Source organism: Anas acuta, chromosome 11, assembly GCF_963932015.1.
Source record: "Anas acuta chromosome 11, bAnaAcu1.1, whole genome shotgun sequence".
In the NCBI taxonomy this organism is placed as follows: Eukaryota; Metazoa; Chordata; class Aves; order Anseriformes; family Anatidae; genus Anas; species Anas acuta.
In genome coordinates, this window is record NC_088989.1 from 15,817,856 (window position 1) to 15,842,669 (window position 24,814).

The 24,814-nt window shown below is 64.5% G+C and overlaps 5 protein-coding genes across 12 annotated transcripts in view; 4 read left to right on the top strand and 1 right to left on the bottom strand.

Annotated features, from left to right (window-relative positions):
- The window catches only part of DAG1 (dystroglycan 1), a 37,314-nt gene extending 26,502 nt beyond the window's left edge, over nucleotides 1–10,812 (top strand). For all 6 annotated transcript variants that reach the window (XM_068694197.1, XM_068694203.1, XM_068694200.1 and 3 more), the window contains exon 3: nucleotides 7,240–10,812. In XM_068694197.1, coding sequence (XP_068550298.1) covers nucleotides 7,240–9,648 — 2,409 coding nt within the window. In that variant the 3' untranslated portion in view covers nucleotides 9,649–10,812. The remainder of the gene's footprint in view (nucleotides 1–7,239) is intronic.
- Nucleotides 10,813–11,064: 252 nt separating this feature from the next.
- Nucleotides 11,065–13,779, top strand: NICN1 (nicolin 1, tubulin polyglutamylase complex subunit). 2 transcript variants are annotated; one of them, XM_068694220.1, is made up of 6 exons: nucleotides 11,065–11,358; nucleotides 11,408–11,653; nucleotides 11,732–11,845; nucleotides 12,044–12,115; nucleotides 13,422–13,526; nucleotides 13,596–13,779. In XM_068694220.1, the coding sequence occupies exons 1-6, from the start codon at nucleotides 11,080–11,082 to the stop codon at nucleotides 13,635–13,637; spliced, it is 858 nt and encodes a 285-aa protein (XP_068550321.1). In that variant the 5' UTR covers nucleotides 11,065–11,079; the 3' UTR covers nucleotides 13,638–13,779. The 2 variants fall into 2 exon arrangements, with proteins under 2 accessions (XP_068550321.1, XP_068550323.1); XM_068694222.1 differs by having other exon boundaries at nucleotides 11,143–11,329; nucleotides 11,480–11,653.
- A 14-nt stretch (nucleotides 13,780–13,793) lies between these two features.
- On the top strand, nucleotides 13,794–15,960 carry AMT (aminomethyltransferase). Its single transcript, XM_068694219.1, has 8 exons — nucleotides 13,794–14,177; nucleotides 14,268–14,348; nucleotides 14,500–14,631; nucleotides 14,727–14,805; nucleotides 14,979–15,124; nucleotides 15,215–15,395; nucleotides 15,515–15,670; nucleotides 15,753–15,960. The coding sequence occupies exons 1-8, from the start codon at nucleotides 13,908–13,910 to the stop codon at nucleotides 15,929–15,931; spliced, it is 1,224 nt and encodes a 407-aa protein (XP_068550320.1). The 5' UTR covers nucleotides 13,794–13,907; the 3' UTR covers nucleotides 15,932–15,960.
- A 48-nt stretch (nucleotides 15,961–16,008) lies between these two features.
- Nucleotides 16,009–17,173, bottom strand: TCTA (T cell leukemia translocation altered). The gene is made up of 2 exons (XM_068694225.1): nucleotides 16,854–17,173; nucleotides 16,009–16,106 (listed from the first exon to the last, which is right to left on the bottom strand). The coding sequence occupies exons 1-2, from the start codon at nucleotides 17,171–17,173 to the stop codon at nucleotides 16,064–16,066; spliced, it is 363 nt and encodes a 120-aa protein (XP_068550326.1). The 3' UTR covers nucleotides 16,009–16,063.
- UBA7 (ubiquitin like modifier activating enzyme 7) lies at nucleotides 17,169–24,730 on the top strand. Of its 2 annotated transcripts, none has more exons than XM_068694195.1 (24): nucleotides 17,169–17,295; nucleotides 17,412–17,580; nucleotides 18,247–18,381; nucleotides 18,448–18,554; nucleotides 18,873–18,963; nucleotides 19,096–19,237; nucleotides 19,318–19,415; nucleotides 19,529–19,675; nucleotides 19,757–19,915; nucleotides 20,152–20,259; nucleotides 20,334–20,414; nucleotides 20,492–20,647; nucleotides 20,735–20,900; nucleotides 20,987–21,183; nucleotides 21,453–21,517; nucleotides 21,622–21,799; nucleotides 21,887–21,961; nucleotides 22,101–22,287; nucleotides 22,409–22,524; nucleotides 22,614–22,700; nucleotides 22,769–22,960; nucleotides 24,042–24,143; nucleotides 24,215–24,315; nucleotides 24,575–24,730. In XM_068694195.1, the coding sequence occupies exons 1-24, from the start codon at nucleotides 17,267–17,269 to the stop codon at nucleotides 24,684–24,686; spliced, it is 3,000 nt and encodes a 999-aa protein (XP_068550296.1). In that variant the 5' UTR covers nucleotides 17,169–17,266; the 3' UTR covers nucleotides 24,687–24,730. The 2 variants fall into 2 exon arrangements, with proteins under 2 accessions (XP_068550296.1, XP_068550297.1); XM_068694196.1 differs by having other exon boundaries at nucleotides 18,259–18,381.
- The last annotated feature ends 84 nt before the right edge of the window (nucleotides 24,731–24,814 follow it).

The window sequence follows — 24,814 nt, forward strand, 5'->3', positions numbered from 1 at the left end:
CCTGAGGAGCAGCACGGGCCGTGCCCAAGCAGGGCCGGAGGAGCAGTTGCTGCCTGGGTGCAGTTCAGCAAAGGCTGGGAGCGATTTCCACGCTTGTACGTGGCCTTGCCTGAATACACGTCGCATCTGCCCGCCTGGAAATTGATTTTAGAAGTGAGGCAGGCTCTAGGGCAGCGGTGCTGGCCTCGTCTAGCTGGTGCATCTGGAAGGTCTCTGCCTTGCAGCGAAAGCTGCGTTGGCTGCCAAGCATCGCCGACCTTTCCCTTGGGGATTTGACTCCTGGCTACTGAGAGCTGCGTAGGCAATTCTGGAGCACGGGGTGCCTTTTGTGTTCTACCATCAAGCTTCAGGGCAAGCTGCTCAGCTCCCTTTCTCAGGCTGCCTTGTATTTTTCAGCCAGACCAGTAAAAAGATAACGCATCTGGATCTAAGGGAGGCGCACTTGCCAATACTCAGTCCCCTTACATTTCTAAGAAATTTTAAATGAGATATACAAAGAAAAAAGCTGACAGTCAGTGTCCCCAAACTTCCAGGAGCTCCCCATCTGGAGCCCAAAGGTGTGACTGCTTCGTCTCTCGGTCATCCCCGCTGATGATCGCTCCATACCGTGGCGGGGAGTGCCTTGAAGCTGCTTCTCAGATCCTCTCTCTGCTCGTTAGCAGATTCCAGCCGACCCGTCCCGTAGACAAAATAGTTTTCTCTGCAAACTTGCTTGTGGGATGGAAACAATGCCAGGCATTCGCAGCGCTGCGGAGGAGTGCCTCGGAGGAGTGCCTCGCAGGGCGCGCTCCTGCACAGATGTGTGGGCTCTGCGCAGTCAGGTACGTGCTCCTGGGAGCAGCCCTGTGCTTCCCTGCCACCCCCAGCCTGCTGAGGACAGGCGAGGTTTTATGGCGAGGCACAAAAGCAAGCTCATCCCAGTGCGCTCCGCAGCTCGGCAAAACGCAAAGGTGGGCACGTAGGGAAATGGGGAGAAAAAAATGGGGAGAAAAAAAACACCGGGCTGCTGCCCGGTGTCAGGAGGCATCCTGGATCCCCACATCCCGTCCCTACAAAGGCTCTGCAGGGCCTGACCTGCTGCACCCCGCAGCTGTGTGCCCTTGCTGCAGGGTTCATCGCACCCGGACCTAAACCCAGCTGGATTTCCTGTTCCTCTTGCTTCCATTTGAAAGCTGTTCCAGAATTTGGTTGTTCCGATTAAAAATGCAGCTTCTAAGCCTAAATTTAGAGATGGCTAGAAATATTTAGACGAGCTGCCCTTTAGCTCAAATCTCTCTCCACCTTCATAATATTTACTTCCCTTATGTATTTATAAGTGACAGGCATATTCCCGTCTTGATTTTATTAGGTTAAACAAGCCAATCTCTTTAGTCTTTCCCCATAAAATAAGCTTTTTTTTCCCCTCTCCTCATCCTTGCAGCTGTCTTCTGCACCTCTTCCAGCTTGAGTTTATTTTTCTTGTGGTTGCGTGACCGGCGCTATACAAAATACCCCAGGTGAAATTTTACCAGAGCCTTGTGTAAAGGCATCAAAACTTCCTTTTCTTTGCTGTAAATAACCTGTCCTATAATTGTGTCCTTTTCCACGTCTGCCTTACTTCAGCTCGGACATCTCATGATCAGCTGAAGCACCCAAGTCTGTAGGTTTTTTCCACTTCCAGTGCGGGAGATATCCCAGAAGAGTGCAGTAGGCAAGGGAGGCAGGCTCTGACTTGGCGTTGCTGATCCTGGTCTCTCTGAGGTCTGACACTCCACTTTTTGTCCCATTTTTCCTGCGTGAAAATCTAAGCCTCCCATCGCTCAGTGACGGTACAGAGAGTCCAGGCGAGGCGAGCAGCACCTTTGCAGAGTTGGGGACTGGCTCTTTGAGCAAACAACATCCCGCTGCTCCCATTGCCCCCAGGATGATTCCCACCCAGAGCAGGAACACCGACACCAGGCTTGGCCCACCAGAGAAAAGCCATACCAAGGAGGGCGTTTGTGTGATGACCGCCTCCACCCCGGCTTCCAGGAGTTGATCTGGCTGATGTGGGAACTGTTGTCGAAAGGATCTGACATCGCCACGTCTGGGAGAGGCTTTCTGATGCCGAGCTGGGAGCCAGAGGCAGCATTTCTGACCTCTGGGCTCCGTGTGCCTCCCCAGAAGCACCTAAAATCCGACAGTTCGGGAACTCCTCATCCCCTGTGCATCCCTAACAGCGGTCAGCAGGCCCAGCAGGGAGCACACACTGTGTGAGCAGCGTGCTGCACCTTCCCCTGGGGAAGCAAAGATGCCGCCTGGCCCTCTCCTGGCAGTCCAGGGGTGTCGTGGCCCACGGGCACGTGTCACCTTTGTGAAACGCCTTGCGTGAGTGGCTCCAAGGCAGAATGGAAGGGAAGGAGGCTGCAGGTGCTGGCAGGAGGCTGTTGCACCCCGTTAGCACCTGCCCACCCTAAATACTCCCTAATATTCCTCTAAATACTCCCTAAGATGTAATACTCCTAATATAATACCCCCTAATGGCTTTCTGAGGGTGGCTCTATTTGCCGTCTGTTGGAGTGGCGTTTGTCGAACCGCTTTACTCGTCAGACCGCAGGGGCCTTCTTTTATGGACAGGATCCGTGGAGCTGGAGTCGCAGGAGCCCTGACGCTGGGATGTGCTGTGCGCGATGCCAGCCCCTGCTCCGAGGCGGCGACCTGGGCAAGGGGCCAGGCGTCAGAAGCCAGCCTTGAAATACCAGGGCACGCGGAGTTTTATGGAGGAGAAGCACAAAATACTGTTTTGTTTTGTTGTTTTGTTTTGTTTTTTTCTCCTGCAGTGTTCCTTATTTCAAAGATTTTTAACCGCATGTGAATTTTAGCACTGGTATTTCTCCAAGAGTGGGGCATAAGCGAACAGTCCCGAGGGGCCAAGCTGGGCATCCTAAAAGGCTCCGTGCGCTGAGCTGGTTGGGCTTCGTCTCGCTCCCAGGGTCCTCGGTTTTCTTAGACTTTGCCCAACTAAAAGGCACAGCACCAGCAGCTATTTACAGGAGTGTGCTGGGAGAAATGGCAGCGTCTGGAACAGGTCCAGGCAAAGGGCTTCTTGGGCAAGGCTGTGCTCTGCCACGGTGCTGCAAGCGGGGAGATAAGATGAGCTGATAAGATCTCTGTTGGGGGGCTGAGGGGGCTGCTTATCTTTTTCCTGCAGCAAAACAAAGTCGGGGAATTTGGCATTTTCAGCGCACGCTTAGTAACGAGCTCTGAATTTGGAGGAGTGGAAAAAGTGACTCAATCTAATTATAACCCAGCTTCGCAGCCGGGCCGGGAAGTTCCTTGTTTTGTCCTGCTCTTACGGGCTGCTGCCCTGAGCATCCGGGGAGACTGAAATGAGACGGTGGAGTCCTGTGAACGGGCTGACCTGAGATCTCTGGATGGGGCTCGCCGTTCCTCACCGCTGTCCCAGATGCCAGATTTCCAGCAATCTGCTGACCGCAGGGAGAAATTGCAGGGCTGTGCGGCCGCAGCGCTAAACCCCCGGTGCTTGGCATCCCCGCCGTGTGGTATTTTCGCTTCCCTTTGGCCTTTCGCTCACAAAAAGCCGTGCAGAAAGGAGAGACCGACTCAACTTTTCTTTTTGGGCCGTTTGAGGCTTTTTCCTGCCCCGCTCGCCCCCTGCCCGGGCGAGGAAGCGGGGCGTGGGCAGCTGCGCCTGCGGGCTCTGACAATGAGGCTAAACAAACCCTTCCAAGCCGGCCGCGCGAGCCGATGAAAGGGGCATTTCTTGGGACACTCAATGTTTTGTCGTGACCTCCCGGTGAAACAGCTGTTGTGTTCCCTCGCCCAGGCAGAGTGGGCCTCTGAATAGTGCCCTTTCAGCCAGCGCGGAGGCGCAGCTGGAAGAGAAGCCGGCAGGGTGGGAGGCTGCGAGAATGGCACGAGCTGGGCGTAGCTGCCCCAGCACGAGGCCATTTTGCCCATGGGAAGGAGCCGGTGGAGCGAAGCACGGCCAAACACACATCCACAAAGAGAGGGAGGGAGGGAGGGAGCAGCTTCCCGGCCAGGGTCTTTGCCTGCCCCGTGCTGGGAACGCCGGGTGAGCGGCCAGGTTGTCACCGGCACACACAGGTTAGCGCAGCGCTGCCTTCTGGGTCCCTAGGGACCGAGGCTCGAGCTCCAAAAGGCCAGGACCCGTGGTATACCCTCCGCCACCACCTCGCTGTCCCGTAGCTTTCCCAGCCAAAAGGTTTGGTTTTTTTTGGGGGCAGCAGCTCCAATCCCCCAGTGATGTCCAGGAGCTGAAGGCTGCAAGAGGAGCCCACCTGCCTGGCACCGCTGCTTTTTGCCAGGCGAGCCCCACGATGCCCCAGCTTGTAGTTCTGCATTTCAGGAAAGCTGTGGGGCTGAGGCTGCCTGTTGCTCCTGCTGACAAAGCTGCCCCGAGCAGTAGGCTGAGATGAAGCCTGGCCTTAGGCAAACAGCTTAAATTTGACTCTTTCTTTGCAGCTATATTTGCATTTGAATCGTCTCCTCTCCGTTTTCTTTCCCCTGCAGAAGCCCGAGCACTGCCTGGGTCAGCCGCCCTGAGCACAGTTCAGCTCACACGCAGAGGGCTGCTTTGTTTTTTTCTCCTTACTGGCCGTGTGTGTCCAGGTAATGCCGAAGGAGCAACCCAGAAGAAGGGGAGTTATCGGTGGTGATATTCCAGATGGAATCACCAGCAGCTGGGTCTGCGTCTCAGCAGCAGGCGGGCGCAGGGAGAAGAGGCAGCGGAAGATCTGGTGGAGCTGCAGGAGCATCCCCACCCACCCCTGCCCCAAAGCAGGCAGGATTTTTTCAGGACTGACTGGATGGAAGGCGCTCGGGAAGCACAAATGCGGAGTCCTCGGCTGCCCCTGCTGGCAGGGGTCTCGCAGGATGGGCTGGGAAGGGCAGCGGGGCTGTGCTGGTGAGCCCCGAGCCTGCTCCTGGCAAAGGACTTGCTGCCTCCTTTCTGCAGGATTCAATGGAAGGAGGAGGAGGACCGAATACTTGGAGGATTAGAGGGAACTTTTGTAGGCAAGAATGCTTTATTTTTCTGCGCCTGAATTCCCTTGGAGGCAACAGCTTTGCTCACTTCATTTTCTTGTCTTTGTCTTGCAAGCTACAGGGCTTTGAGATCTAAGTTTCAAAACCAAATCAAATTGAGCTATCTTCCTGTACGAGCTGCCTGGCTGCTCCCGGCCAGCCTAAAAATAACAGCCCCTGTGTGTCTGCGGGGACTCTGTGAGCTGGGTCTGCAAAGCCCGCCAGGCCACTGCACGTACTTAAAGCTGCGAACATGGCTAATTTTGTAATGGTCTGCCATACACTGCTGGGCTTGTGCAATCTGTAGCCGATAAGCGTTCAGTTGCAATTATCTCAAATAATAGGAAAACAAAGACAGTCTTTTTTCTTGAGCAACAGACGAGTTATTTTGAAAGCAGAGCCCTTGTGAGAAGCGGCAGGGCTTAGGGCTGGTGTTTACCGTGTGCAGGAAACACTGGGAAACTTCTTACAGGAAAACTGGAGATCCCAAATCATTAACTCTGAGCAGCCTTAACAAATACTGTTTGAAGCAATATCTGGAGGAAACGTTGCTAGAACAGAGTCCAGGGTTTGGCTCTAGTTTCACAGTGCCGCAAGCACAGCACCCTAACAGCTGGGCTGAGGCACAGCCTGGCGCTGGGGAGCTGTCCCTTGTGGCCTTCCTACAGATCCCCCTGGGGAGCCACGGGCATCTTCACGGCTTTCCTGTGCGTAACCCACGTAAACTTGATTTTTTTCTGATTTTGCAGAGCCTTGAGATGCAGTCTGCACATCCTCTCAGGTTGAAAAGCTGGCTCAGCTGTTTTTAAATCAGGTTTAAGTGGTTTTCTAAATGTTTTGCAGCCATCGCGTCCCTGCTAGAACAAGCTGTCCTGGCAGGTGATTGCCTGGCCTGGTTTTGTGTCCTAGGGGAGCCGGGTACTGGGCGTTAACCTGCCTGCAGCTTCATTTTCGGTGGGTTCCTGGGGGTGCCAGGGAATGGTGCGAGCTGTGAGGAGGGGCACGGGCACAAGGCCTCCTCCTCGTCCGGCAGGGCAGCATCAGGCCATGGCCACGTCCTCTTCTGGACCCTGAGATGCCGCAGAAAGGACACCTTGTTCCTGCCAGGGGGGGGCCAGCACCGCGTGCCCAGCTCAGGTGGGGGCTGGCTTTCCTCCGGGCCACCCCGGGGTAAAAGCAGCTTCTGTGCTTGCTGTGCTGGGGAGGAGGGGGCCGGCAGCGCTGCCAAAAAACGCTGCTTTCTGCCAGGCGAGCGGGTAAACGGCAAGGCCAGGCGGAGGGATGTTCACGTCCCAGAGCCCGGGCTTTTTGGGGCTGGCTTTCTGCATCTGGTGCCAGCGGGAATCCGAATTCCCTGCTCTGACACCGCTTGTTAGGAGTTAACGAAGAGATGTGCTCACAGCTTTAAACTCTGCTCTATAAAGTGTACCGAGCGTGCGTCTCGTGATGTGCTCTCCAGCTTGTCTGGGCTGGCAGAAAGCGAGGCTGATTCCTTGCAGATGAGAGGAAGGAGGGTGGTGCCCTTGCAGCCGTGGCTGAAACCCTCCGCTGCTCCTGCACAAAAGCTTCCTCATGCTCAGTCCCCAGTGGGCTTTCAGGCCCTGTGTTACCCTCGCAGTTAGCCTCCTCTTCTCCCTCTCCTCGCCCTTTTGAAGCAGAGGCTTTGTTCTGTGTAGGTGAAAAGCACAAAAAGAGCCAGTGAAGGGAGCTGGATGTGGTGCGGCTCTGCGAGCCTTCCCCTGGAGCTCTTGCATACAGGGGTGGGAAGAGAGACCCCGGTGTCACAGCCGGCAGTGGGGGACATCGCTCTGTGCCCGTGTGTCCCCAGGCACCCCACAGCAGGGACCTGCAGCTCAGCACAGAGCACAGCGTGCAGGTGGCTGGTCCTGGCGTGCTCTCGGCCGTGCTGGTGGCACTTGTGGCAGAACCGGGGCCTAATCCACGTCGGCAAAGCAGGTCAGGGGTCTGGCGAGAGACCTTTGTGGGACTTTATGAGCTCCTGTGGCTCCTGAAGTCCTTTGGGACCGGCACACCCTGCAGAGCCAGCCCTTGTCACCACGCTGAGATGCCTCGGGCTGCCCTGTTCCAGACAGGTGGTTCCTTCGCCTTCAGATTTTTTTTTTCCTTGATCCTTTTGATTAAATGTTATTGCTGGTAGCACCTGCCCTAATGCCGTGCTTCTAAAAACACCTTCTTCTGTCTCTTCTTTGGTAGATCTCCGAAGCTGGGAAGGAGTCCTTGCCCTCTTGGTTGCACTGGAATGCAGAGAGCAGCTCCCTGGAAGGGCTGCCCCTCGACACGGATAAGGGCGTCCACTACATCTCGGTGGCCACGCTGCAGCCCTTCCCCAACGGGAGCTACGTGCCGCAGACCACAAACGTCTTCTCCGTTGAGGTCCACCAAGAAGACCACAACGAGCCTCAGTCAGTGCGAGTGGCGGCCCAGGACACGGGCGAGGCAGCGCCCTTCGTGTGTGGCGCAGAAGAGCCGGTGACCGTCCTGACCGTCATTTTGGACGCCGACTTAACAAAAATGACACCAAAGCAGAGGATCGAACTTCTCAACAGAATGAGGAGCTTCTCGGAGGTGGAGCTTCACAACATGAAGTTGGTTCCTGTTGTAAATAACAAACTCTTTGACATGTCAGCCTTCATGGCTGGCCCGGGAAATGCGAAGAAGGTGGTGGAAAACGGGGCCTTACTCTCGTGGAAGCTGGGATGCTCTCTGAGCCAAAACAGCGTGCCCAACATCAGCAAGGTGGAGGCTCCGGCTAAGGAGGGCACGATGTCTGCCCGCCTCGGCTACCCCGTCGTCGGCTGGCACATCGCCAACAAGAAACCTCACCTCCCCAAGAGGATGCGGCGGCAGATCAACGCCACCCCCACGCCTCTCACTGCCGTCGGGCCGCCCACCACCGCCGCGCAAGAGCCCCCGACGAGGATCGTCCCCACCCCGACGTCGCCTGCCATAGCACCCCCCACGGAGACGACGGCACCCCCCGTCAGGGAGCCCATCCCGCTGCCGAGGAAGCCCACGGTCACCATCAGGACAAGGGGCCCCATCGTCCAGACACCCACGCTGGGACCAATCCAGCCCACCAGGGTGATAGAAGGCACGGGTACGGCCTCCGTGCCGATTCGCCCCACGATGCCTGGCTACGTAGAGCCCACCGCGGTGATCACGCCGCCCACGACCACCACCAAGAAGCCCAGGGTCTCCACTGTGAAGCCCGCCACGCCATCCACGACCGATTCCTCCACAGTGACGACGCGCAGGCCTACTCGAAGGCCCAAAACGCCCCGTCCGACGAAGCCTCCCAGCACCACCAGATCCCCGATCTCCAAGCTGACCACCGCCTCCCCGCCGAGCCGCGTACGCACCACAGCCAGCGGCATCCCCCGGCCCTGGGAGCCCAACGAGCCGCCCAAGCTGACAAACCACATCGACAGGGTTGACGCGTGGGAGGGCACGTACTTCGAGGTTAAAATACCCTCAGATACCTTTTACGATAAGGAAGACACCACCACTGACAAGCTGCAGCTGACCTTGAAGCTGAAGGAGCAGCAAATGTTGGAGGAGAATTCGTGGGTCCAGTTCAACAGCACAAGCCAGCTCATGTACGGCATGCCAGACCACAACCACATCGGGAAGCACGAGTATTTCATGTATGCCACAGACAAAGGCGGGCTCTTTGCCGTGGATGCCTTTGAAATCCACGTCCACAAACGCCCGCATGGGGACAAGTCTCCAGTGAAGTTCAAGGCCAGGTTGGAAGGAGACCACAACGCGGTGGTGAATGACATCAACAAGAAGATCATGCTGGTGAAGAAGCTGGCTCTGGCGTTCGGCGACAGGAACAGCAGCACCATCACGGTGCAGGACATTGCCAAAGGCTCCATCGTGGTGGAATGGACGAACAACACGCTGCCCATTGAGCCCTGCCCCCGGGAGCAGATCCGGACTTTGAGCAAAAAGATTGCAGACGACTCGGGGGGGCCGAGCCTGGCTTTCTCCAACATCTTACAGCCCGAGTTCAAGCCTCTGAACGTGTCGGTGGTCGGCTCCGGCAGCTGCAGGCACATCCAGTTTATCCCCGTGACGAAGGACGGCCGGGTGATCTCGGAGGCAACGCCAACGCTGGCGGCCGGCAAAGACCCGGAGAAGAGCAGCGAGGATGACGTGTACCTGCACACCGTCATCCCCGCCGTGGTGGTGGCCGCCATCCTCCTGGTGGCCGGCATCATCGCCATGATCTGCTACCGCAAGAAGAGGAAAGGCAAGCTCACCATCGAAGACCAGGCCACCTTCATCAAGAAGGGCGTGCCCATCATCTTCGCCGATGAGCTGGACGACTCCAAGCCTCCGCCGTCATCCAGCATGCCCCTCATCCTCCAGGAGGAGAAAGCCCCGCTGCCCCCCCCGGAGTACCCGAACCAGAGCATGCCGGAGACCACGCCGCTCAACCAGGACACCATCGGGGAGTACACGCCGCTGCGGGACGAGGACCCCAACGCGCCGCCCTACCAGCCGCCCCCCCCCTTCACCGCGCCCATGGAGGGGAAGGGCTCCCGCCCGAAGAACATGACCCCCTACCGCTCCCCGCCGCCCTACGTCCCCCCTTAACGAACCGGACACCATCGGGGGAGAAGGGGCCTCCGGTCCCACACCGGTGCTGTCTGTGGGCCGGCAGCCCCCTCGCCAGCCGGGAAGCCCAAATCCCAGCCCGCTCCCGAGCAGGCCCCCTCCGGCTGCGCCCGCCACACCAGAGTGCTCGTGGAACCTGGGGGACACTTGTTTTATTTTTGCCTAACAAGCTTTGGTTTTATTTTATTCCTAGAGAAATTCTCGGCTCAAAATCCGTCTTTCTGGCGCCGGGGTCCGGATGCGGCCGGGGCCGGCGCAGAGGGCAGGGAGGGGGGGACGAGCAGGCAGCACTGGGGTGGCACTCTGGGTCTCCGCTGTTTGCCTTTAACACTAACTGTACTGTTTTTTCTATTCACGTGTGTCTAGCTACAGGACGTAACATGAAAGGTAGCCTAAAAATAATTAAATTCAAGGGACTTTCTGAAGTTGACGTTTTAAGTTTTTACAGTTAATCTGCTGTTTACCTAAACTCCTATCTATATAGTTTTGGGGGCTGGGGGGGGGAAGCGCTATGCTACAAATAAGCTCCGGGGGTGTTCCAGGCCTAGGGAGAGGGGGGGCCTAGAGGCCAGCCAGCCCTGTCGCTAGGGGGAGATCGGTTTCTTGGTTTGTTTGTTTTTGTTTTGTTGTTTTTACTTTATTTTTTAATCAAAGAAATCCTATTTTTCTCACACATCATGGCATAGCCACCAGTCGAGTCAGAGCAGCCGGGGTGCCGTAGGCACGGGGCTGCTGCCTACGGGGGGGCTCTGGCAAGGAGCCCGTGCGAGGGTGGGTGCCGGGGCTGAGGGGGCTTTTGTAAGGAAAAAAAGCTCTCCGTGGGGCGTTTTGGGGACAGAGGGGGGTTTCCGTAGCACACTGCCATCTCTCCACCGGGACTCCTCTCCATCAGGGTGACCCCGGGGGGGCCGCCCTGGCTGCCCGGCCACACGGCCGTGGGCACAGCCCCGCGGCTCCTGGAAAAGTTTAACGAGGAGATTTAAAAAAAAAAAAAAGGAAAAAAAAAAAAAAAAGGATAGCGAATAGTCAAACAATCAGTGAACTCTCAAATCTAATTTTTTTACTAAATTTTTGATACAGCCTCGAATCGTTTTATTAAAAAATATCTATAAATATAATTAAAAATCGGTAACGCTGACAGCACTTTGTACGGGCTCAGCTTCTTCGTTGCCAGCTCGCGGCCTCCGTCCTCCTGGCCTCTGTCCTGGGGGCTGCCTCCTGCCCTCCCGGCGGGCTCCGTTTGGGCACAAACACAGCTTTTTTACCATTTTCCCCACCGCTGGAGCCCCGAGGCGGGGCGAGGAGCCGGGTGCGCTCCCGGGGGGACCCCGAGACACCGCGGGGGGACGGAAGGAGGCGGCCGGGGCGCGCTCCCGCTGCCCCCCCCCCACCCCCCCCATATCGCGGCCCATGCGCGCCACCGCGGGGGGGGGGCGGCGTGAAGGGCGCGTCGGGAGCGCGCCCGGTTCGGTGTCTCCCCCTGGCGGCCGCGCGCCCCGTGCCGGGCTCCGCCATGTCGGGAGCGGCGGGGCCGGGCCGCGCCCCGCTGCCCTGCGCCCCCCGCGCCGCCGCCGCGCTGCAGCTGCCCGGGGGGGCCGAGGCGGCTCGGCCCGGGGTGGCCGTCATCGACCTGCGCTTCCCTCGGGGAGGCGCCGCCGATGTGAGTGCGGGGCCGGGCGGGGAGGGTGGCGGTGCGCGGTGCCCGGTGCGCGGTGCGCGGTGCCCGGTGCGCAATGCCCGGTGCGCGGTGCCCGGTGCGCAATGCCCGGTGCCCGGTGCCCGGTGCCGTGACGCGCGGCGCTCCCCGCAGGTGCAGGAGATCGTCTTCAAGAACTTCTACACCGCCTTCCTCAGCCTGCGGGTGCAGCGGGCCGGCCCCCCCGGGCCCCGCAGGTGGGTCACCTGCCTCCGCGACCACCGCCTGATGCCCAGCCCGCACACCGAGGAGGGCTCCCAGGATTACTTCTCGCTCCACCGGCACCAGGTCCCGCTCCCCGGACCCCCCTCCCCCAGCCCCCCTGTGTCCCCCCCCCCAGCCCCTGACGGCCCCCTGTCCCCGCAGATGCTGTGTGACATGGAGCAGGTGACGGCGCTGCGCTTCATCCTGCGGCAGCCCTCCCCGGCCTGGCTGCACTTCAGCATCGAGGAGCTGCAGGTGTTCCCCCCGGCACAAAAGGTGACCCCCCCCCCGGCACATGGGGGTCCCCCGGGATGCCTAGGGACCGTGCCCTGGGGTGGGCAGCATGCAGGGGCTGTGCCCCTTTACTTACACCCATAAACACTGGGGAGGGGGCAAAGCGTGGCGTGAGGGGTGGGTGGGGAGCACCCGCGGTGTGACCCGTTGGATCAGAGTGACCCTTTGGATCTGTCGCAGAGCCCCCAGCAGGATTTCCCCTCCTGGCTCTCCCAGCTGACCCCCCCGGAGCAGCCGGCCAGCCCGCACAGGGTGAGTGGTGTCAGCGCGGCAGCAAGCGCCCACCGGGGAGCAGGCACCTGGGGTGGGCAGGGGGCTGCCGGAGGGCAAAGCCCCCCCGAGGCTGCTCCGCTCCAAGGCATGCAGTGGCGGGGCAGGAGGCAAACGCATGCTGTGGGGTTTTGCCACCCGTGGCACTGGCCAAGCCCTTTGTCTTTGAGTTGCTCAGCACCTGAGCAGGGGCTGGGAACTGACACGGGGCTGCCAGCCGTAGCCAACCCAGCCCTGACGGCCTCCTACCCGGAGCAGCCTGCTTGAGCTGTGAATTTGGCTGAAATTTTGGTGGTCTGACTTGAACTGGTCCGTAACTCCCAAGCCCAAAGGACTGGGCTGCCTGTGGGGGGTCTCAGCGGCTGGGGGCTGTGTGCGCCTCTGGGCGGGCTGCAGCAGGGTGGCAGAGCACCGAGACAGGCAGTGCTGCAGCACACGGCAGCACAGGGATGCTCAGAGCTCAGGACGGGGTGGGTGATGCTCCCATCCCAGGAGGAGATCCCAAATCCTGGCACCACCTCCATCGAGAGGCTGCCAGCTCTGTCCCAGCCCATCGCCAGCTCCAGGGCCCAGCCAGGAGCCGTTTGGGTGCTCCAAAGTGCCCGGCGAGCCTGGTGCTGGGAGCAGCTCGCAGAGTTCAGAAGGAAAAGAAAGAAAAAAAAACCACCAGGACACGTGATCAGAGAAGACATTAAATCCAGCCAGGGATGGGAGCATCCCGCTGGGACTGGCAGGCACACAGCATCACTTGGTGGGGCACTGGGAGACAGGAGGAGCCCCGTGGGTCCCCAGCGGTGGCAGGGGGAGCGTGGCACTGCCCAGCCGTGACGGCATCGGGGAGGCAACACCCCCGGGGGTGGCCCTGAGCGAGCAAAGTCCCAGGAGAGCAGGGGCACATGCCCGGCAGTGACCTGCTGTGACGGGTGCTGGAGTTGTGCCAAGGAGGGGCTGGGTCCCTCGGTTTGTCCCCGCTGTGTGCCCCCTCCAGGCGCTGGGGTTGGCACCGCTGGGCCCCAGGAGCTGCTCCAAACCCCGTGGCCGAGCTTGTGAGGCCCAAAGGCTGAAACTCTGGACTGTGCGATTATGTCTTTAATTATTAGCTAATGAGCCAGATTACGTCCTCGCTCTGGATGCCTGCCAGAGGGGACAGGTCACGCTCTCGCCGTGCCAGGCTCGGGGTCACCTTGTTCCCAGCTGCTGCTTTCCTACGCTGGGGCCCCCTCTCCCCGCCTTGGCAAACCGGTGCCGGGCGATGGTGCCCCACAGCATCGCTCCCGCTTCTCCGCAGGAGCTCCCCGACCCGGAGAAGGTGTCGACGGAGGTGCAGCAAATGTGGGTGCTGACGGAGGTGATCCGGGCTCGCCAGGCGGCCGCCCGCATCGGCCGCTTCGACGTGAGTGCCCCCAGCGCCCCGCTCATAACGGGGGGACCGCGGGCACCCACGGCAGCTCTCTCCCCGCAGGTGGACGGCTGCTACGATGTCAACCTCCTCTCCTACACCTGAGCCTCGACGGGACCCGGCGTGGACCCTGCCGTGCCCGAGAGCCCCCCCGGGGGTTTCGCCCCTCCGCCTTCCTCGCCCTTCGCTCCGCGGCCGCAGGGGGGGGGGGGGGGAGAGCCCCGGATAAACGCTGCTGTGGCGCTGCCGCTGTGCCTCGTCTCTGGGTCTGGGGGCGGTGCTGGGGGCGGGCCGCATGTCCCAGGAGCCCCGGCGGGGCGGGCAGAGCCGTGCTGGGCCGAGCCGGGGCGGGTCGGGCCGGAGCGGGACCGGAGGATGCTGCGGCTCGGGGTCTGCGCCGCGCTGTGCCGGGACCGCCCGGGCTCGGCGGCGCTGAGCGGGGCCGGGGTCGGGGCCGAGCCGGGCCGGGCCGAGCCGGGGGGGCTGAAGCGGACGCCGCTGGACGCCCTGCACCGGGCCCGGGGCGGCAGGATGGTGCCGTTCGCCGGCTGGAGCCTGCCCGTGCAGTACGGCCGCGGGCACCTCGAGTCCCACCTGCACACCCGCAGCCACTGCTCCCTCTTCGACGTGTCCCACATGCTGCAGGTAGCGGGAGGAAGGGGGGGGGAGAGACAGCGGGGAGGGGGTCCCTCTGCCGCCCCCCGCACCCTATCTCACCCCCACGGCCCCCTCCAGACGCGGGTGTACGGCCGGGACCGCGTCAAGTTCCTGGAGAGCCTGGTGGTGGGGGACATCGCCGAGCTGAAGCCGGGCCAGGTACGGGGCCAGGAGCACCACGTGCCTGGGGGTTGGACGTGGGGGCGAGGGGCACCTGGCACCCAGCCCGGCAGGGGCAGAGGGCCCCCATGGTGCCGCCTGGAGCGGGGCCAGGCGCCCTGCCCGCGCTCCCTAGGGTGCCGTCCCGCAGGGCACGCTGACGCTGCTCACCAACGAGCGGGGTGGCATCGTGGACGACCTCATTGTCACCAACACGGCAGAGGAGCACCTCTACGTGGTGTCCAACGCGGGCTGTGCCGACAAGGACTTGGCCATCATGAAGGTACGGGGGGAGCACCCTCCCCGTGGTTCAGGTGGCCACGCGTGGGGCTGGCTGCAGGCTGTCCCCGTGCCACCAGCCCGCTGTCACCCTTGCAGGGCAGAGCGGCGGAGCTGCGCGCTGCCGGCAGTGACGTGCACCTGGAGGTGTCAGACAACGCGCTGCTGGCTCTGCAAGGTAGCAGGGCCCCCACGAGGGCTGGCACCAGGCATCGCCGCAGGGGGGTCTCACCCTGGGACCCGCCGTCCTGTGGGGCTCTCAGACGGCCCTGCCTCCTCCGCCCGGCTCCCCTCCCCGTGTCCCACCTCGCCCAGGCGCTGTCCCCTCTTCAAAGCCACCTGTCCCCCCAGGCCCCTCCATGGCGCAGGTGCTGCAGGCAGGGCTGTCGGACGACCTGGCCAAGCTGTCCTTCATGACCAGCATCACCACGACCGTCTTCGGCGTGCCGGGCTGCCGGGTCACGCGCTGCGGCTACACGGGCGAGGACGGCGTGGAGGTAGCGGGGACACCCCGAGGAGGCTGGTCCTGGTGGGACGCCGTGCCCCGCTGACCCTGCCCCTGCTGTCCCCGTCCCCATCCCATGCAGATCTCGGTGCCCGCGGGGCAGGCGGTGGAGCTGGCCGAGCGGCTGCTGGGTGTCCCCGAGGTGTGGCCGGCGGGGCTGGCGGCCAGGGACAGCCTGCGCTTGGAGGCCGGGCTCTGCCTGTATGGGAACGACATCGATGAGACCACCACGCCAGCCGAGGCCGGGCTGATGTGGACCTTGGGTAGGTCCGGGCTGCATCCACCACCGCCTCCTCCAACCCAACCGCCCCACAGGCGTCGCCGGGCACTGCAAAGCGTGGGGAAGCCCCCATGCCAGCCCTCTCCCCTCTCCATCCCGCAGGCAAGCGCCGGCGTGCGGCCATGGACTTCCCCGGCGCAGCCATCATCATGGCACAAGCCAAAGAGAAGCCGAAGCGCAGGCGCGTGGGGCTGACCTCGGTGGGGCCGCCCGTCCGGCCGCACGCAGTCATCCTGGACCCCGAGGGCAGGCCTGTGGGTACGTGGGGGCGGCGCTGGGGGGATCGCTGGGGGGTGTCTGGGACCGGCAGCCCCCGCTCACCTTCCCGTGGTGTCCCCAGGCACGGTGACCAGCGGGTGCCCCTCGCCCTCCCTGGGCAAGAACATCGCCATGGGGTACGTGGAGGCCGCGCACAGCCGCCCGGGCACCGCGCTCGCCGTGGAGGTGAGGAAGAAGCAGCACCCGGCGCTGGTCACCAAGATGCCCTTTGTGCCCACCCACTACTACGTGGCCAAGTGAGGCCCGGCCCCATTAAACCCCGCTGCCTCGCGATGCTGGCCTCGTCTCGTGGTGAATCCCAAAGCAGGGGCAGCGGGGCGGGGGGCACAGAGCTTTAATGGTGCGGGCGGCCTCGGGCACGGCGGGCGCTGCTCACTCCCGGTGCGTCTTCCCCGGCTCAGCTGGAGGGCCCTCCCTGCGGAGAGGGGCAGTGTGAGCAGGGGGGGCACCTGCTGGGACACAGGGGGCTGGAGGGGACACATACAGGGTCATACTGGGCTGGGGGATGCTCAGGGGGTGCTGGGAGGGGGCATGGCCTTGGGGACACACACGGGGGTTCACTGGTATGGGGATGGGGAGGCATGTACTGGGGTGTACTGGGATGGGGTGCAGCTTAGGGGGACACACAGAAGGTCCACTGGTCTGGGGACATGAGGACCTGGGGGCCATGCACTGGGGTGTACTGGGATGGGGGCATAGCCCAGGGGGACACACGAGGGGTTCACTGGTCTGTGGATGAGGAAGCATGTACTGGGGTGTACTGGGATGAGGGCATAGCACAGGGGGACACATGAGGGGTTCACTGGTCTGGGGGTGGTGGGGCCACGCACTGGGATGGGGGCACAGCCCAGGGGGACACAGGGGAGGTTCACTGGTCTGGGGATGGAGGAGCATGTACTGGGGTGTACTGGGATGAGGGTATAGTCTGGGGGGACACACAAGGGGTTTCACTGGTCTGGGCCAGTGGGGACCATGCACTGGGATGGGGGCACAGCACAGGGGGACACACGGTGGGTCCACTGGTCTGGGGACATAGGAGCCATGCACTGGGCTATACTGGGATGCCCGGCGGCCACACTGGTCTGGAACACGGGAGGGGACGGGGGGGGGGCATGCACGGGACATGCAGTGCTGGGGGCGCAGGGGGGGGTCTCTCACTCACCGGGGCGGGCAGTGCCGCTCAGCGGCGCCGTTGCGGCCGGCGGGGGACAGGGAATGGGCGCGGGGCCGGGCGCTGCCGGTGGCGGTGGCGATGCCGGTACCGGGGGGGGGCCGGCGGGCGGCCGGGCGGTAGCAGAGAGCGGCCACGGCCCCCCCGTAGGCCCTCCAGGCCAGGCGGACCCCCAGCAGGCTGAGGCCGAGCCAGAGCAGCAGCAGCTGGCACAGCGCTGCCCGCACGTCCTGCGCCGCCCACTCGGCCGCCAGCTCCCGGCCCAGCGCTCCCAGCGCCTTCCACGGCGCCTCCCAGCCGCCCGCCGCCATCGTCCCGGCCTCCTCCTCCTCCCCCTTCCTCCTCCTCCTCCTCCTCCTCCTCCCCCTGCGCAACCGTCCCGGGGCGGTGCCGGGGCCGGGCGCATGGCGGGGGCGCGCTACTCGCGGCAGCAGTGGGTGCCGGGGGGGGGGGCACCGGGGAAAACGGGGGGCAGGCGGCCCCGGGACCCGATCCCGTGCCCCCCCCCCCGTGCTGAGCGGTGTCCCCCGCTCCCCTCCCCTTCCCCAGGTACGTGCTGGGCGGTGGCAGCGGGGACCGGCTGCGGGCGGCGGCCGTGCTGGTGTCGGGGCTGCGCGGGGCCGGAGCGCAGGTGGCGGCGGCGCTGGTGCTGGCGGGGACCGGGAGGGTCGTGCTCAGGGACCCCCGGGGGGATGGCACCGCAGGATGCGCACGGCAGGTACCGAGGGGCACGGGGAGGGCACGGGGAGGGCATGGGGAGGGGGGGTGGGGGTGGGCGGGGGGCTCGGTAAGGGCTGTAGGTGGGGGTAGGGGTGCCAGTGGGGGTCCTGATATGGGGTACGGGCATGGGTTGGTGTCCTGGTAATGGGTTTGGGTACGGGGGGGGTCCCAGTGAGGTGTGCAGGTACAGGCGGGTGTCCCAGCAATGCCTACGGGTGTCAGCAGGGGTCCCAGTAATGAGTCTGGGCACCAGTGAGGGTCCCGGTAATGGGTGCAGGCACGGGTGTGGGCCCTAGTGCTGGGTACAGACATGGGCAGGGGTCCCTGTAATGGGCACGGGCTGGGGCCCCATGCACGGGTTTGGGCGGTGTCTCCTAAGGGGCATAGGGCAGGGGAGTGGATAGGTGACTGGTACAGGTATTGTTGTAATGGGACCTGGTAAAAGCACTGGGTGTGGGTACAGGCAGTGGAGGAGATCCCAGTAATGGATGGGGGGTCACGGGAACGGTGTTGGTACCACCGGGGGATCCCTCTCCCAGCTGCAGGTCAGGGGTCCCAGTAAGGGGTGCAGGAGGGGGGAGGGACCTGTTGTGGGCAGAGAGCCCCCAGCAGCGTGGGCAGCACCCCAAACCTGCGGGGGTGCCCGCTGCCGCCCGCCCCGCAGTTCCTCCTGCAGGAGAGCGATGTGGGCCAGGACCACGTCCAGGCGTCGCAGCGGCGGCTGGCCGAGCTCAACCCCGACGTGGAGGTGACGGTCAGCACCGAGGAGCTGTCGGAGGATTTCCTCGACGCCTTCCAGGTGAGCCCGGCACCCTGGCCAGGGGACGCCCCGGGGTGCTGGCGCCTGCTGACCGCCCTGGTGCAGGTGGTCGTGCTGACCGAGTCGCCGCTGGAGGAGCAGCTCCGTGTTGGGGACATCTGCCACGCCAAGGGCATCTGCTTCATCGTGGCTGACGCCAAGGGGCTGGCCGGGTAAGGGCAGGGGGCAGTGGCTGGCGGGGGGACCTTGGCACCGTGTGGCGGCCACCCGGAGGGGCAGGGTGCGGCGGCTGGGGGCTGTGCCCCCCCGGGATGTTGTGCCGCAGCGAGGACCTTGTGATGCTCCACCACGCTTGCAGCGTGGGCTTTGTCCCCGTGTCTAGCAGGGATTTCCCGCGTCCAAAGTGTTGCTGCCCCGGGCATCTCCTGTCCCCTCTGAGTCCCTGTCCTGCTGGCGGGGCAGGACCCAGCAGCACTCTTGGAGCTCCTCGAGGCTCCCGCTTAACGAAGCCACCCCCTGTCCCTGCCCAGGCAGCTCTTCTGTGACTTCGGGGAGCGTTTTGTTGTTGATGACCCTGCAGAAGGGGACCCGCTCTATGCCACCGTGCAGCACATCTCCCAGGTAGGAGGCTCTGTGCCACCCCCCTGCTCCCCAGCACGGTGCCCCTGCAGCTTCACAGCTTTCCCTGGGACACTTCAGTGGCTTGGTGTTGCCTCCATCGGGTTCCTTGTGCTCACCTCTCCCCCTGCTCAGGGCAACCCGGGGATCGTGACGTGTGCGAGGGCAGGGGAGGGACGCGGCCACCGTTTCAGTGACGGCGACCTGGTGACATTTTCTGGCCTGGAGGGCATGACGGAGCTGAATGGCTGCAAGCCCCGCACTGTGCGTGTGTTGGGTGAGTGCCTGCCCGCCTCGGGGGGCTGCAGCGGGTCCCCGGCGGTGACCATGCTGCCCATCCCCTCCTCTCCATCCCAGATACCTTCAGCCTGGAGATCGGTGACACGAGCACCTTCTCACCCTACCGCTGCGGGGGGCAGGTCTTGCAGGTGCGATTGAACCAGGAGCACTCACATGTATGTGTCCCCCCCTGCCCCTCCGTGCTGCCCCCTGGGTGGCAGGGAACCTACAAGTGGTTCCGTGCCCCCAAAAAGCTCCCGTCCCCACAATCCCTGCATGGTGCTGGCAGAGGTCCCTGCGCCAGGCACTGGCGATGCCCGAGATCCCAGTGAGGAGCTCCGCGGAGCTGCAGCGCAGCCGCAGCCTGCACGCCGCCTTCCGGGCCCTGCACACCTTCCGCGAGGAGCGGGGCCGCCTGCCCCAGCCCCGGGACCCAGTGAGTCCCCGTCCTGACCCTTCCCAGCCCCTCTGGCCCCCCTGCCCCTCTCCGGGGCTGCCCTCGACCCTCTTCCCCCAGGCGGACGCCGAGCGGGTGCTGGAGCTGGCGCGGAGCCTGGGCGCACTGCTGGGTCCCCTGGACGAGGATGTCGTGCGGGCGTTCGCCAGCGTGAGCGCGGGGGACCTGTGCCCCGTGGCGTCCTTCATCGGTGCCCTGGCTGCCCAGGAGGCTCTGAAGGTGAGCAGCTGGGGACAGGGACCCACTGTGGGGTCCCACACGCGGCAGGCCGGTGGCACGGCTCGGCACGGCTCGGCACGGCTGTCCCGTGGTGCTTGGTGGCCACGAGAGGGCACCTGCTGCCTGCCTGGGGACACCGCGCTCCGCTGGCTGCAGAGCGAGGCTGGGTGCTCGGCGTGGGGCACGGGGAGCCCCACTGGATGGACACGGAGCTAACGAGGCCCTGCTCACCCCAGGCCATCACAAGGAAGCTCCTGCCCCTGAACCAGTGGTTTTACTTTGACGCCTTGGAGTGCCTGGCCATGGAGGGGGCTGCGGGACTGACGCAGGAGGACTGCGAGCCCGTGAGTCCCCGTGGCCGCTGGGTGCCGGGAGCGCTGCGGTCAGCCCCGCTCACACGGCCCCCCCGTCCCAACAGAGGGGATCCCGCTACGACGGCCAGATCGCCGTGTTTGGGGCCAACTTCCAGGAGGAGCTGGGCCGCCAGAAGTTCTTTGTGGTGAGCAGGGTGTGGGGCCGGGGGGCCGGCGGGGAACCTGAGCGGTGCGCGGAGCTGCAGCGGCGCTGCCCCAGCAGGTGGGGGCCGGTGCCATCGGCTGCGAGCTGCTCAAGAACTTTGCCATGATGGGGCTGGCAGCGGGGCCGGGCGGGGACATCACCGTCACCGACATGGACATGGTGGCAGACTCCAACCTGCACCGGCAGTTCCTCTTCCGCGCGGCGGACGTGTCGGTGAGCTCCCGCTCGTCCCACGGGTGGCCCAGGGCCGGGTGTTCCCCGGGGACCTGGGAGCTGCCCCCCCGCTCTGTGCCCTTGTAGAAGCCGAAAGCAGAGGTGGCCGCCGCGGCCGTGAGGCGCATGAACCCCGCCGTGAAGGTGACGGCTCACCAGAACCACGTGGGGCCCGGCACCGAGCAGCTCTACGGGGACGACTTCTTCCAGCAGCTGGACGGCGTCGTCAGCGCCGTGGACACGCTGGAGGCCCGTGAGTACCGGGGGGCAGAAGGGTCCGAGCCCCCCCCATGTGTCCCCGCACCACCGGGGCACACACGCTGCCCTCGCTGCCTGCAGGAGCCTACTTGGAGAAGCGCTGCAAACGCTCCCGCACGCCGCTGCTGGACTCGGGCACAGAGGGGGCGCGGGGAGACGTGCTGCCCATGGTGCCCCCCCTGACCAAGCCGCTGCAGACGCCCACGGGCTCCACGGATGGGACCTTCCCCCTCTGCACCCTGCGGTACTACCCCAACGCCATCGAGCACACGCTGCAGGTAAGGCCGCAGGTCCCTGCTCCTGCCCTTTTGTTTTCCCTTCCCGTTTCTCCGGCCCTGCAGGCAGGATGCAGCCCCAGCTGTTTCCTGCGGGGAGCCGCCGCGCAGCCCCAGCGCCTTCCTCACGTCCCAGCACCGAGCCCAGCTTGGCCTGGGCCCCGTCCCCACCGGCTGTCCCCGCTGGGCGCTGTCCCATAGCACTGGCAGCGCGTTGCGGGGCCAGGTCCCCGTGTGGCACCCGTTGCTCATCCCCTGTCCCCTCTGCGCAGTGGGCTCGCGATGAGTTCGAGGGGCTCTTCCAGCTGCCTGCAGAGAGCGTGAACCAGTTCCTGGAGTGAGTGCGGACCTGGGAGCCGCCAGGGATGGGGACTGGGGCCGGGCAGCTGCGTCCTGTACGCGGCAGCGCTGCAGGCAGGCCAGCGGTGCCTGGTTTTGCAGAGAGCTGCCGGAGGAGCCGGCACAGCGGGAGGGCCTGGAGGTGCCGGAGCGAGTGTGGAGGAGCCTGCAGGAGAGGCCGCGGGACTGGGGGGACTGCGTGCGCTTGGCCCGGCGGCACTGGCAGAGCCGCTACCACGATGACATCGCCCAGCTGCTGCACACCTTCCCCCCCACACACGTGAGCATAACCCCCCGGGGGCTGCCCCCCACCCCGGCACCCTCCCCAGAAGCGTCTCCAGGCCTGACTTTGCTTTCCCCGTGCCAGGAAAGCAGCCCCGGTGTCCCATTCTGGTCGGGGGACAGGCGCTGTCCCCACCCGCTGACATTTGACCCCAGCAATGTGAGTGCAGGGGAGAGCCGTGGGGGTGCAGGGGACGAGGTGGGGTTTGGGGAGGGGCGAGGGGTACGCGCTGGGTGCCGGAGCACTGCAAGGGGCAGAGCTGCCGGGGCCACCCCCCCTCCTGCTCGTGGCTCTGCAGGACGCACACGTGGCATACATCGAGGCTGCTGCCCGGCTCTGGGCCCAAACGTACAAGCTCCCAGCGTGCAGCAACCGCGCAGCCACGCAGGACATCCTCCGCAGCACCGTGCTGCCATCCTTCGTGCCCCAGGACGGGCTCCGCATCCCCACCACGGAGGGCACGGACACGGTGCAGGAGGCTGCGGGTAAGGCTGCTGCACGCCGCTGTCCCCAGGAGCCGTGGCGCAACATGGGGACACGGGGCAGGAACCGCAGGCCTGCTGGTGCTGGTTCTTGGCCTGTGACCCCATGTCCCCGTGTCGCCAGACCCTGGGCAGCCGAAGGAGCTCACCCAGGACCTCGCCCAGGACCTGGCACGGTGGAGGGAGGAGCTAGGTGGAGGCACGGGGGCACGAGTGATGGAGCCCATCCACTTCGAGAAGGTGCCGTGGCCGCGGGGCTTGGGGAGGTGGCGGCCGTGTCCTGGGGGATGCCCTGGGGGATGCTGACATCCCCGCGCTCTTCCCCGCAGGACGACGATGCCCACATGGACTTCATCATGGCCGCGTCCAACCTGCGTGCGGAGAACTACGGCATCCCCCCCGCCGACTGGCTGACGGTGAGGGGGGTGCCCTGGGGGTCCCCGTCCCCACGGGGCACCCGGTGACACCCCCCTTCTGTCCTCAGAGCAAGCGCATCGCCGGGCGCATCGTGCCCGCCATTGTCACCACCACGGCAGCCGTGGCCGGCCTGGTGTGCCTGGAGGTCTACAAGCTGGTGTGGAGGTGCCAGGTCCTCAGCTGCTACCGCATCAGCACCCTGTTTCTGTCCGAGTGCCTCCTGCTCCGTGTCGAGCCCGAGCAGCCCCCCACCTACTGGGTAGGACCCTCTCCCCCGGGGTGCCCGGCAGCCCCCCGGCCAGCCCCGTGGCTGCGGCAGCCGCTGGCAGCTGGCTCACCAAAAGCAGCTGCGGCAGCCGGTGAGCAGCTGGCACCGGTCCCGGGGCTGCAGGGGGATTGGGGCCGGGGTCCCCCCCAGCTGCCAGAGGGGGGAAAAAGGGGCAGGGACGGGGGCAGGCCCAGATTGGGACCGTCTGGGTGATAGAGGCCCCTTTGTCTGGGGGTTTATGGCGTGCGAGGCAGCCCTTCCTGCGCGGCAGGAAGCGCCGATTGGAACCAGATTGGCCCGGGGGGCCCAGGGCCGGGGGCAGGAAGAGGGGGAGGGAGGCGCCTCCAACGCCTCCGCGCCGTCTCCAGCTTGGCTTTGGGCTGTCCAGCCGGGCTGTGGCCTCACCGCGCCTGCGCCCCGCTATCCGCGGGTGCCCGGCCCCGTGCCACAGCCTCGGGGTGTCCTGGCTATGGTTGGCACCGTCCCTGTGTGGAGGTTGCCGCTCTGTGCCCTCCGGTCCTGACACCCCTACGTCAACCGCCGGCACCTCCGTGTGCCAGAGCCAGGACACGTGGTGTGACGGCAGTGCCACCCGTACCGAGCACACCAAGGGCTGGTGGCCTTGGCGTGGGTGGCATTCGTGGTGCGGGGATGGGGTTTGCATGGTGCCAGGGAGGTCAGCCTGGTCCGTGGTGCCGCAGTGCGGATGGGGTTAAGCCTTTCTGCCTGGAGCAGGAGCTGAGAGCAGCAGCTCGGTGCCAGCAGCCTGGTGCCAGCACCGTGCCGTGGGGACGGGGACAGGGCCAGGGCTGGTGCTGCCTGCGGTGGGGGCAGATGGCAGGGCGGCCGTGCCAGACAGCGGGGGGCCGCGTCCTGCACTCAGCTCCCTCAGGCCAGAGCCGGGGTCACAAAGCCCTGGGAGCCACAGACACAAGAAGAGGGATTGTGTGGGGCTGGGCAGCTCTTCAATGGGGCTTTGTGCGTCTCTCGGGGCCCAGCCCTGGCCGCAGCAGTGCTGGGGTGATGGCTCTGCCCCTGCCCCGCTGTACTCAGCCCCACGCTCTCCTTGCAGTACCGGGGGAAGGAGTGGAGCTGCTGGGACCGCCTGGAGGTGCGGGCCGTGGGGGCGGATGGGCAGGAGATGACGGTGCAGGAGCTGCTGGACTGGCTACAGGTGAGCGCGGTGCCGGCCCCCCCCTGTCCTGGGGCTGCGTGGGGTCGGACCCTGACACCCGGTTCTTGCAGAGGGAGCACGGGTGGACAGTGAGCAAGCTGCTGCATGACACCACGATGCTGTACGACGCGAAGGACGACGCCGAGACGCAGGCGCGGCGGCGGGCGCAGAAGTAAGCGGCCCCCCCCTCCTCACCGTGCCCCCGTCCTGCCGGGTGCCGGGGCCCCTGTCCCTCCTGAGCCGCTCCAGCTGCAGGGTAAACATCCTGCTGCCGGCAGCGCTTCCCACGCCGGACCCCCGGCTGGCCCCCAGCCACAGGGGCTGGGGAGGGGGCCTGGGACCAGCCAAATGTAGCTTCCCCAGCCTGGGGGGCCCGAGCAGGGTTCGGGGGATGAGCTGCGCCCAGCCCACTTCTCCTTCCCCTGCTGCAGGCTGTCGGATGGCATGGAGCGTGGCGGGGCGCTGCGGCAGCTGGAGTTGCAGTACCTGTGCAAGGGGGACACGGGGGAGAAGTGCCCCCCGCTCCTCTGCATCCTGCCCTGAACCCAGCACCGCCGGCCCCGTGCAATAAAGGCTGCAGGACAAGCTCTGCTGCGTGGTCTCTGTGTCGATGCCAGCACCCTGCGCTAGCAGGCAGCCCGCTGCCCGCTCACCCCTCATCGGCGCTTCGA